This window comes from Fopius arisanus, unplaced genomic scaffold (assembly GCF_000806365.1).
Source record: "Fopius arisanus strain USDA-PBARC FA_bdor unplaced genomic scaffold, ASM80636v1 scaffold00016, whole genome shotgun sequence".
NCBI classification, from domain to species: Eukaryota; Metazoa; Arthropoda; class Insecta; order Hymenoptera; family Braconidae; genus Fopius; species Fopius arisanus.
In genome coordinates this window covers 1,375,087-1,388,154 of record NW_011887755.1, presented here as the reverse complement: position 1 = coordinate 1,388,154, position 13,068 = coordinate 1,375,087, and the positions used below count along the sequence as shown (strand labels likewise).

General features: G+C 40.4%; 1 protein-coding gene across 1 annotated transcript in view; it reads right to left on the bottom strand.

Moving 5' to 3' along the window:
• LOC105263811 (hemicentin-2) overlaps window positions 1–13,068 on the bottom strand; it is a 76,727-nt gene that overhangs the window by 18,517 nt on the left and 45,142 nt on the right. The window contains exon 3 of the mRNA XM_011300263.1: window positions 8,239–8,449. Coding sequence (XP_011298565.1) covers window positions 8,239–8,449 — 211 coding nt within the window. The remainder of the gene's footprint in view (window positions 1–8,238; window positions 8,450–13,068) is intronic.

Sequence of the window (13,068 nt, the reverse complement as noted above, 5' to 3'; positions counted from 1 at the left end):
TATCTATTCCGAGAAAGGGGGAAAGGAGATGAACAAGAAAATGATATACAGAATAAAGACGGCGAAATAATTTGTTGATAAAGTAAGCAATTAAAAAAATTGGGGCGAGTTTTTGGGATGCCGGCGAACGTCGTAAAAGAGGGATTTATACCGTGCGCTAATTCCAGGGGAAATTTCTCTCTTGAATAATTGTTGGAAAAATTATTTCTTTCATTAAACAAGTTCTGCCTCGGTTTAGCCAGAATGAAAAATTTTTTTTTCAATTTTCTGATAAATTATTGAGCGAATTGACTCGAAAAAATATTGTTTTCGTATTTGATCATTATTTAATGAGTCTTTGATTTTTTTTTGCATTTTTCCTAAGCTTTTCAAAGGTTCATAAAGCCTTAGAAAAATCACAGGGAAATTATTGCCCGCTTATGGACCTTTGTGAGTCACGAAATAATAATAAAATGCATGAAGGGTATATTTATTCGGATTAATTCAATGAGCAATTTTTTAAAAAGTCCTTTTATGCAAAAAATGTTATTCTCACGAGCCGTGCCTCCGAGTCATTATCCAACCTAGACACTGACGTTGGTTTTTTAAAAATATATAATTCTTCAATAGCACTAGCTCATTTCCCATTCTCAGTGAGAATTACACCGAGCGGAAAGAGTACGGGTTTTATATCCGTACGAGATACACCTGGACAAATGTACATATAACAGCTTATGAAATCCTACGATTTTCCTTTGTATTTAGTCATGTTTTTTTCTCCTCGCGCTCGCTTTAATGGAGACTTAAGTGAGTGCCCCAGCACTATACCAGTGCAAGTATTTGCTGGCATTTGTGAGACACCAGCAGATGCAGGATCACGAAAATGAACGTGAGCTGAAACTGGTTGGATCGTTAATGTCTACCAGAGAGTACCGAGGGTAAATCTTTCAGATACTTGGAGAAAAGTCGGATAAGGATGGACTTGTGAGTGCAGTGGGCTTCCATCTTATATCAAGCCGACCAACTTTTTCGAGTAAAATTGTCGGTCGTTTATATCGATTTTACTTCTTTCCCAAGAACTCCAATTTTAACTTGAAGGTAAAAAAGAAAAAAAAAACGTATGACGCTCCAATAAAAAAAAAAGGTAAATTACACGGTAAATTTTACAATGAACAGGGTAAAAATTATTTCACTGGAATGGCAGAAAAGCGTCAATACCAAGAAGACATTAAACTCAAATGAACCCAACTCAAAGAACTTTCAGTTTATTATTGAAGATTGAGAGTTTTCAATTCCTTCTCTTTCCCTTGCACGCCCTCGTCGCCTTTGGTTTCCCTGAATGGTCGATGGAGCTAATGGCGCCAGTATTGCTGGAAAGTCGAGCTAATCGTGGCAAGTGCCATCGTACATATAAAAGAGGTGAATGGTTGCCACGCGCGATCGTTCTCGTGCCAACCACACCAGAGCTTCATTCTCCCACCTCTTTCTATTTTTCTCCAATACCTCGTCTATACCTTATTCTCACCATCTTACTACTGCCGCCTTTGGCAGTAATTCGTTTTCCCCTCACTCTTGATTTTACCCTTCTCCGCTTACTCCATTCCTCTTCACTTTTATCCAACGCTCCCGATGTTGGCGATTTTCCAATTATCGGCTGGATCATGTCTCGGCATTTGCATTTGCATCCTGGGCGTTCTTCGAAACTTGTTTCAATGCTAATACGATAGCTCCCAGCATCTTTAACTTCATCCCACTCTCATTCACTATTTTCCGATGGTATCTCTCATTCTCTCTCTTATATCGCTGCAACCACAGAAAATCACAATTGGTTTCGCTCTCGGTTCGCCAAACTCAACGTGACCCAACTGAGCTATTCTTTGGATCTCGCTCGGTTTTCACCGTCCCCTTATAACTACTGCTTCATCCGTAAACTTTTGGTCTGACCGCAGTCGAGCTTGACTACTGCGAAATTCGTTCAATGCTGCCACCTGAATAATTCACCATTCAATCATTGTTCTAGAGTGGTAATAGAACATTGGCTTGGCTGATCCACGAATAAATTCAATCTATATGGACCATTAGAAACGTTAGATAACATTTAATTCTGTTGGGAGTGATCTTGAAGTTCTTTGTAAATCCAAAGCTAGCACGTTTTTTTTTTTTTTCTAAAAATGAGAGGAGTTACGCCAACTCATTTGTACTTCACCATTTCTGGTTGCAGTAGAGTATGCTCGATTGTTTCGAATCGACGAATTCATGAAAAGGTAAAATCAAGGAGCACTGAATACAGAACTTGAGTGTGAGCTCAGAGATAAGCTGAAGGTTTGAGAGTACAGGCTGCAGAGTGTATGCAGTAGTAGTGATGGTTGAGTTTCGCGAAGCTGTTTTCAACTAATTCGACCTAACGAGTCGGTTAACGGGCATAGGGTTCTCTAAAGTTGTTATTAGCTTTGGCTCGGTCGGTACTGTAGCCACGAAACATGGGCCCCTTGAAAGCACATTTCCAACGTGCGTCCATCAAAATAGCATTTCCCATCTTACATTTATTTCCAGGCATATCCATAAATTACTGTCTTTTTGCCAACCCTGATTCATCGGTGCGTTCAGGTATAGTATTTACCCGTACGATGAGCGTACCCTATTTAATCAGTGTGGCATCACATTCAGTCCTGCACGTTAATTAATTAGTTATCTCGAATAGTTCATTAAAAAGTTCTCGATAAGTCGGGGTATCAAAAAAATACAGGGTAGCATTTCGTAATGAGAAATTGGATTTATTAACGCAGATTAATTGGGCGACGAGGAGAGATATAGAATGGGTTTAATTAAGTAATATTCATCGTGGATAGATTCTCCCACCTTTGGTTCTCCATTTCTCTATTCGACTCTTCTACCATGGCTCTATTCACTGATTTTCTCGTATTTCCTTTTGTAATGAGGAAAAAAGAGGCAGCGATTTGTCATTGAGGATGAAGTTGAGGGGAGAATTGATTTCACCGGGTGCATTCCTCATTCAGAAAATGTCTTTGCTCAAGTTCTCTCCTGAGATTTTCAATTGTTGGAACTTAACAAATTTTTAAAAAACGATGAGTATTTTCTGTCACATAAATAATGTTGAATAAAACATTCTAGGTGAGCTTTTTATTTTTATCCCGAGTGTCAATTGCAATCATCCTCAGTGTCTGTTGATTTAGGATGAAGCTTTTCTCCCGTTTTTTAACCCTCACTCATTCTGCCAAAACTTGCAATATAAATGACACAAGAGAGGCATCCCGTCTACGTTCAATTTAGGCGAAAAGGTCTGAGCCTGTCTTGCATAAATTAAACTCGAAGTAATCCATCTTGGCGCACAACCAACTTTTAGATTGAGTAAACTCGCACAATTATTTACCTACTGTTCATGTACTTTTGGGTACGTATGTTTGCCAGTTATGCGGAATCTAGGCGACGGAGCGATACCGAAATAAGGGGCAGATGGGCGGGGTGTAGAATGTACGAGACAGAGAAAGAGGATCGTTAGGTGATAGCGAATTGGGAACGACGTTTACGAGTAAACAAAAATAAATGTACTCGTATGCTGATGGTAGTGGAGAGATGCAATGGATGCAAGAGATGCAAGAGATGCAAGAGATGCAAGTAGAGCAATAAATGAGAAAGTTAATAAAAATGGAATAAAAGAGAAAAAAAAAACGAGTTGATTGGACAGATTTATGGGCCTGGTAATCTTTAATGGCTCACCTGTCACTTTTTGTAACAGCTTTTTGCACTGGGTATCGATGGTCCAGTTAATTTACGATGGTTCCAGTTTTCCTTTATCCTCCCGTTTTTTAATGGTATTTCATTTCATTTTATCAGTTGCCGAATTATTTTCGCGAATATACAGAAGATAATATTCAGGTTTGACCATTCATGCGTCAGGTGAAGAAATCCACTGCGCCAGCCTATCGGACTTACTGCAGGTTGTCAGTATTTTTTTACAATTGATTACAATTAATGATTACAATTTTTATTTCTAGACATATCGAGGTTGATATGATTTGAGATAGTTTTACCATTTTTCCTGCTGTTTCTCATTTTAATTTTAATATGTCCTCAGTTGACTGATAATGGCACAGTACAAAGTATTTCGTCGTGGGGCTATCCTTTTTAACGTGTGCTTTGGTGACTGTCCGCAAGAAAATCAGATCCTCACAATCAAGAGACGAATCAATACCAAAAAAGACTGTAAAACTCTTCCTCGCAACACATTTCACCAGACATTTTTCCTTTGAGCGTCTCACCAAGTGTTCACTCAAGTAAAAATTCTTTTCTCCTTAGTCGTCGCTCTATTCGCCTCCATTCCAATTTTCCTCTACGACAGCAGTAGATAGGAAACTTTTAGTGCGCTGCCGTTCAATTCTTTCATTTTGAACGATACCTTATTTTGAAATCTTTCGGGCTGTTTCATTTTTTTTTATTCCTTCTACTTTTTCCTCCTGATATCTCATGAGACTCACTCACTTGACACACTCAAACGGAGCCAAGATAGGTGTATAGTTAAATTGATACGACAGACATACTCGTTTTATTGTGGATATAATCGATACATCGGGGGAATTTTTTATCACTCATCGTCGCACACGGCACCAAAGCCGATTTGGCATTTCCAACATTTTTTTTTCCAAGCTCAAGCCTGTGGAGATTTTACAGCACTCAACGACTCAGTCTCATCAGTTTACTCCAAGATTACGTGAACGCTGAAGAAGGACAGATAAACCAAGCTGTTGACCGAGCCTATTTGGCAGAGAACATCTAACCATTACTTAATGCGTAATTTTTTTATTATTATTTTTTTTTTCATTTCGATACAAAATTTTGAAAAATTGGAAATAACGACTAATTGAGGGCGAGATCGCGGAACTTCAATTTTAATATCATCATAATTTCCGCTGAGTCTGGGATGAAATTTATTCTGATCGTTTCGCAAAGTCGAAGGATAATTTCCTCGATCGAATTGAAGAAATCGAGTGGGAGACGCCGTGGGAGATACGATTTAAATTTAATCAATGAATTCGGTGGTGGCTGAATGAGAATCATTCGAGTAGGCAAAGCTAATGCTCGAGAAGAAAGAGAATGACGATGAATGAATGGATATAGATAATAATACTCGAATGGGCATTGAGCCAAGTGTACTTCATCTTGAAATACTTGTAATCGAGAGAACTTGCGGTTGAATGGAAAGTAGACTCTCCATTGTTTCGATAATATTCCAACGAACTTATTATACATTTTATTTATTTATTTTATTTTTCATTACATTTTTCTTCATGCTCATTGAATTGAAAAAAATTGAATTTTATTAATTATCATTTATATCTATTTAATTGCTAAATTTTCTATTCGCAATTACACGAATTTGTGTAATTCTACTTCTAAAAGTGGAATAAGAGAATATTTATCAATGTCAATGCCCGCTCCACAGATTTTCCGGTGATAAATAACTCATCCACACAAGCCGACAAAGAAACATGATCAACAGTATAGAAAAATAATGTAAAAATGAGAGGGCACGTATAACAAGATCTTCATAATATCAACGAAAACGAATATAACCGATGATCCTGTTGATTAATGACTGAAATTATGGGTGGCAGTGTTATACCGTCGACATTTCGGCCCGATTACAGCGGGGGCTAAATTCACCCCCTTGCCCCTACCCCTAAAAGCCCTCTCAACATCCGCATCCGCCACCACTGTCTCCCATTATAACATTAAAACGATTAAAACGATTAAAACGATTATTCACGTATAACGGAAATTTCTACCTGACGCGTGATATCTGTATTACGAATCACTGCAAATACATTTATCACTTCTTGCTCTCACCTACATTTACCGAGATTTGTACGTGTGGACATGGTGCATATATATTTCGATGCCAGTGTCATTTGTTCTCTGCGTGTCGACCCGCACTGGCAAATGGCACAAGTATTTTCAAGTTGTATCTAGAGATCAACGGGAAATGTTACCCTCGACTTTCTGTCACCACTGTAGAAAAAAAAAAAAACAAACTACCATTTTTATGCCCTTATTTTCACATACCTCTGCAAGTGCGCAATGCAAGTGCACTCGTATACTCACTCTAGTTCAACTCCTACCTCTCGCACGATCGAGAAGAGCAAAAGACGCCACTGACTTTGTTTTCGCAATTTCTCTCCCCGTACCACCCCCATCCGTCCCCCTATCTGTCCCCCTTTTGTATGGATTCACTGCACTCAGACTGGCCCCAGAGTCTCACAACTTTTCTCCTCTCTCCTCCTACCACCCCCAGGAAAACGAGAAGTTATGGTTCGACCTGCTCCTAAAATTGAGAATCCGTATATCCGAGTTCCGGGTTGTGTTTGTGCTCGGACGACAATTTTTACCCCTTCCTTCCCCTCTTTTCATTTCTCACTCAGTTCATGCAAACCCACGACACAATCTCTCTCGTTTGAACACACACAGATAGGTCCCCCCCTCCCATCACCCATCCAAACGGTATTTTCTAGGGAAATGGCCGATGGTTTATCGACGTAAATATCTGCCATGTCGTTTTACTGACCAAAATGCATGGTAATAAATTTTTTATACCCAACGAGTGTTTAATACTTGGCCATGCAAAAGGTTGGAGGTTGAGGATGAGCTGGACAAATGTATCATTTGTCCGATAGTTTATTATCCTGTTTTCTCATTTTACAACCATGAAATCTCCCCGATGATTCAGTGAATTTTCACGAACTTTGAAGAATTTAGAGAAGTAATTGCCCTCTCCCCAATTTCCCACCCGAATAGAGCATAAATTGTTCTCCATGCTGCACGAGCCAACTGCATCATGTTCGAGTTTAATTGAACGCCCGTTAACGCTCCAACTGTTAGCCCCCTCGTCACCCCCTATATAATATTTCTCCGACTTTTACACAATTAGAGGAAATTTACGGAGAAACCCTTTAGCCGTATTACATAACTCGGTAATAAATCTCACTGGATTATTGCATGTGCGTATAAGGAGTTAGGGGTGCATACACTCGAGGACTTGGCTGCATACATTTTCTCCCGGGATATAGTCGTATTCCAAAAAACATTTTTCACTGTGAAAAATCGTAGTACGGCATGTGGATTTCAGATATTTACGGCTCAGAGTCTGGACACGTGGTTAAGCAGTGGAGGAAGGGTGGATGGTTGGGGGGGTAATTTTAATGGAAAGTCGTTTATTATCGTAAAGAGAGGAAGGGGAGGGAGTGGGCTGATGGTGAGCTCTTTTCTCAGGCTCTTCTTCGCTGCAATGAAAGGATCATCGGGTTTTCCACGATAATGAGATTGGCACTCAGTGTGTGGCTGTTACCCATTTACCAATGGAATGAAATGGGTTGAGTGGAGCTAGAGGAAAAAGTTAAGGGAGATGCGTCCATCGGAATTGTTCAACCAAAAGAGATAGAGGAATTCGCTAGTGCAGGTACGGTCAAGGATTGGGAGAATTGTTAGGGGCGAGAACGTGCTGATAAGGAGTGATAGAGAGAGGGTGGAAGGGGCTCGAGGGGTGTAAAGGGTGAGACTGAGAGTACAAGAAAGTGCGGAAAAGGAGACGAATGCAGAAGCGTCTCATCGTGTCTTTGGGGAGATGAGTAGAGCGGATAAATCGTTGTTCTCTCGTCGACAATCTGAGTCCTCTGGGAATCCTGAAATCCCTGCGAATACTAACGTTAGATTTACCCCGCGACGACACGGCGAATGAACGGAAGCCTGTACTGGTGATGGTGATAGGGGAGAGAAGAGGGACGTGAGGATCCTCGCGGATACCTCTCTGAAATGCTAAATTCTTTTTGCACCACCTGCGGGATTTAGCGTAGATGGCACACGAGTTGCGCGTAAATTTTGTCACACATATATTTTCGATTTTTTTTTCTCTCTCCTACTATGATGAAATACGTTGACATGAGTGGTGGAGCAGGTGGTTGTTCAAAGGTGTAGTTAGAAGGACACGTATTGGAAAAAACTTTTTTTGACAACATCAAATCATGTCCGAGGATATTTTGGGTCACCTGTAGATGACTTCAGTGACTTTCTCAATACGAAAAAATTGGCAAAAAAAAAAATGAGCGGCCCTCCCTTGAATCCTCAGTCTGTCCCATCCGGTTAGCCTGGATTTATGAGAATGTCCATCCCTTTCTTTTATCCATTTATTCCTCACCCTCATCGAACCCATACCCCCCCAATGAATTGAATAATTCAAAGCGCACTCACCAACCACGTTGAGTGTATAGTTGAGCGACATCTTCGGCTCAGTGCTGATCTGGCACTCGTACGTACCCGAATCCCTTGGCTGGGGTGACTTTATCTGCAATGTCCAATTCTCAGATCTGTCCGGATGAATAACTTGAAATCGTAAATCCGTTGTATACGTTGATATACCAGCACTTAATATATGCATGTCTCGCTTTCGCATCCAGGATACCTGCAACATGCATTAATATTACGTGTCTCCCTAATGACAGGCTTTCAATGATGACATAGTCAATATCAGGAAACCTAGGAGAAGGGGAAAAGGGATAGCACAGGGGACTGCATCAACTATTGAGTGTGTCTGAGAGAGATTGAAGCAATCGCTTAGTTGTTTCACATGCCTCCAGCCTTTGGCCCCTTGATAATATGTGAATGTTCGGACGTTCCCGGCACTGTGTTGACATGTTGTGTTGTGACATTTGTGGGAAGCTGGCAGCAGGATGTGATTCATTTTAATGCCAACTTATATAATATATGGATTTAAGAAGTGGGTTAGAGGTAGTGTCCATTTTTTTTTGCCACGAGTGCTTCCAATCCATTTGAGCAGTGAATTATTTCAGATATGTGAAGAGAAATTGAATGAAATTGAGTTTCAATTGGTCCTCCATCACTCCTCCTTTCTGTTGAATTTTTTTTTTTCAGGTAAACAATTTTTTCTTCTTTTTTTCTGTTGAGAATTTCGATACGTGGAATATACGATAAATCACGGGGGTCAGACAATACCCTTGTGCTTCTTGGGAGTAGTAGAATCGCAGTAAAACTAAAAAAAGGAGGGAGGTAAGGGGGAGAGGGTGGGAGTTATCCCTTGAGAACCGCAACCTTCGCAAATTGGATCCGTTTCTATCTTAAAGTGGACAAAAAGCTGGAAAATTGGAAATTCACTCGAGAGATATTCTATGAAAATAAGTTGCCGCTATTCGCTTTTCTCCTTCCTTTCTCCTCTGCTACCTCTTCAGCCCACAGCGTTGCTATTCTGCTTAACCGAGAAATTCCCGATAAACCTTGAGAGACTTAACGATCCCCACTGATTTTCAGGGATAAGTATAGCCAGAAAATTGCAAAGAGTCAGAGGTTAAAAGGTAAAAAGTACAAATTGAATATCTCTGACCTGCGAGTCTTATTGATCTGAAAACTTTTCCCGCGACATTCAATATATACCGGTGTAGGAAAAATACACCAGTCTTCTCATTATTTTCTCCTGGCAATATAATACAATGTTGGAATCTGAAGTAGCAAAATTAAATAACTGCATCTGAAGACTTGTGACTGTCGTTGACTTATTACAATATTTATAAAGTAATTTCCTCAATTTAGCATATTGGACTTGAAGAAAAAATTCCGTATGAAAAAAAAAAAAAAACTATTCTAGGGTCTGACGACGCTGTCTCCCCATAGTGCACTTATTTTCCGGCTGCTGCACAAACTCTCTCTTTATACCCAAATTGAAAGCTACCGTTTTTATTCCATCACTGGTCTCTGCCACTCAAGTGGAATTTTTCTCTCTTTACCAGAGATTGTTCCATGACTAACGCAGGTCAATTTCAATCGATTAAAACATCCGCTGATGAAATCTCATATTTCAACGCAATAAATGATGAATCGAGCTATTGTTGAATTTTAATTATAATATATTTCAATTAATCACCAAAGCAAGCCCAGAAAATGAACAATGGAATATTACAGTTTAAATGTAAACACAGTAGTACACGCATAAGTATTGGTGTTACCACTGTGTCTGAGTACACAAGCACAAGCGACGAATTATACATACAGAGCTTTTAGGTACAACGCGTGAATTCATAAATCACAACGAATTCATTGGTATCCAGGGCGAGAGCTGCAAATCTCCGTTTGCGAGCAATGGACATATACGCTATTACATTTTGGAGGATGGGTTGTCGACCTACAACTGGCACCAGTGCGTCGGTGATTCAAGTCCCAATCCCCCCCCCATCCCCACTCAAACCCACCCCCCCATCTCTACCCCCCACCCGTTCAGTTCGCTTCGAATTAAGCGAATTGATTGGCTCTGCTCTCGTAATCATCGAGCAGTGTATACCGTTAACTAAATTCCAAGCATTGCATAGTTCAAATCGGCTTGTCGATAATGCCCTACACCCCTCACCACCCACTGTACGCAGTACCGAGCTCTTACCCTGCTACATTCTCCCCATTCAATGAGAATTGCTATTTTTTTTTATTCTCCCCTGCGCCATAATCGTCGAAGAAAGGGATGAGGAAAAAATAGCCATGCTCGGGGCGAAATGGCGCAAAAAAATTCTAGGATAAAATGGAAAGAAAAAAAAAAACCTTCACCGATCTAGCACTCGATGCAAATGGCTCGATTCAAATATTGGGTAAAAACTAATATCGTAATATATATAATAATAGCGAACGGAGAGAAATTACCAGAGGGGGATATTTCAGTTTTCCTCAGATTTCCACTGCTGTGGAAGAAATATGGGTGGGAATAAGGGTCCAAGTATTGATGGCCGTTGTAAAAAAAAAAAGTGGGATAGACGAAATCATTCTTTTTGTTCGAGAGACGAATATACGTCTGGCAATTGCGTGAGTTCACCCCAATGTGCCTAGATTTTCCCAAGTAACGCAGTGAAAATGAAAGTAACTACCTACAGAAAGGCCAAATAAAGAAACCGAGAGGGGAGAAATGACAAACATTGGCATGGGAGAGGAAATTTAGATTCGAGTCTCCCCTTTTTCTCGGTCTTGGATTGAGGCACGATAGCTTACCACTCCTAGTGGAAGTTACTTTACAGGGTGATCAAATTATCGGAGGGGTAGAGGGGGGCGCAAATTCAATGCGATTATTCAGGACACGAGAAAAGCACAGTGGAGGTCCCCAGGAATGGTGCGCAAGTACATCGTGCAGAGGCGTTCAGAGTTTCAAGCCAACTCGGCAATTTTTTTTTTCCTCCTCTCTCCTTTTTCGTTCTATTTTATTTTTTCTCATTTTTGGGGTCCGGTGACACAGCTACGACGATGTTCCGTTCCTCTCTCTACCCCTTTCCCTTTTTTTTTTTATCTTCTTTTAGTCGTGCACAAACTCTGGCGTGTCGCTTCGACGAACGAATATTGCCAATAAACTGCCAATCCAATTTAGTTACGTAGAAAATACTACCCAAGCCGCTTACTTTTATGAGTACTATGGGTACTAGTGGAGGAAAAGAACAAGGAGGCGTTGAAATGGCACCCACTGCGTATAGTGAAACATCAGATGGGGTGGAAAAGGGGTATGACAAAAAAAAGGATTGCAGTGGTGAGGAGTGAAGGAGGTATAACAGCCTTAAAATGTAAATATAGAATTGGTTTATATAGATTGTCTTACCCTCAGAGGGGATATATAACAGCAATAGCTCGGGCCGATCAAATTTTAGAACGTCCGGTTGGATATAAAGTTTTTAAATGCTCGTGTAGAATAAAATCCTGGGATGAAGCGGAAGATTGAAAGAACTCGGGTTTTCTTCCTCGCCCATATCTAACCAATTTTTTACTGTAGTCCCCATTCTCTTCTCATACCCTGAGTCCCACTGAGAATTTCTACTGACATTAGCATTAAGAGTTCCGGATCACTTCTGCGCTTCTTCTCCTTACTTCCCTTTCTCGATCTTATTCACGTTGGCCTTCGTGAATGGTCGATGGATAAGCATAAGAAGTTTTGCGAGTCAGCCTCAAGGATGTAGGAGGGTAGCGGAGATTGAAAGTGGGCCGACACAGTTGAATCGAAAAGTAATCTGTAGTTGAGAGAGAAAGAAACCGCCACGTCGAATTCCTCTTTCAATTCACTTCGTGCTCCATTGCCCAAGAGATATTTCGGGTACTAGAGAGGAATGCATGGTTGCTTGGTATTTTGTAACTTTTACAATCTTTAGCGAGAAGTAGCCCTCGGCTTGAAGAAGTCCCGCTTTTAGTACAGAGGAATATCCTAAGGGAAAACTGTAAGTCTTCTCGGAGATATTGGGAGTAGAAAACAGGCAATCGATGATGGTGGCGATAAAATTTACAATTGAGAAATAAGCACGAGAAATAATTGGTCACTCCCGAAGTTGTTATAACAACTTCCCAGGTTCATCGGTAATTGGGAAAATTTGATAAATAATTAAAAATAATTGAAGGAAATGTTTCCGCGGAACGGGTTCGTCGAGATAAACAAAATTTCCTCTTCACCGGGATTTTTATCGAAGTTTGTAGTAATAAATAATCATGACAAATAGTCAAGAACTATTTTGGTTATCTCCGGAGCAATTCCGATGAGAATATATTTTGGAAACGTCAGAGGTGGCCTCCACCTTAAACGTACAGACATGAGGTATTAATTACCGGGACAAACCACTTGCTCTAAAAATGGTATTGTTTGCACGAGCATAGATCAATCGTTGAAAATGTCAGGGTTCGGTGGTGGCTATGATGTTGCTATACAAGATGGCTTACTGGACGTGCTGATATATATATGACCGACTTGGTGAGTCGACAGAAAGCCGTGAAGGTCGTGAACCGATGGAGATGAGGAACGTCTGCAATAGACAGATGACTCGAGATTCAGAGATATGACCTCCGGATAATTAATACATCGTCAATATTTCATTACCCGTATCGTTCTGTACAGCTCCTATAATATACTCAGGTTCTCTCTGATATATCGCAATTTCAGCAGGCCAAGTAGGATTTGAGCTTCGCTGCTGGGGCCAAAGCTTGGCTGAGTCATGGCGTTCATATAATTTGTCACAAAGCATTTGGTGATTGGCATGCCAAGTGTCGGCCATTTGTTGGCTC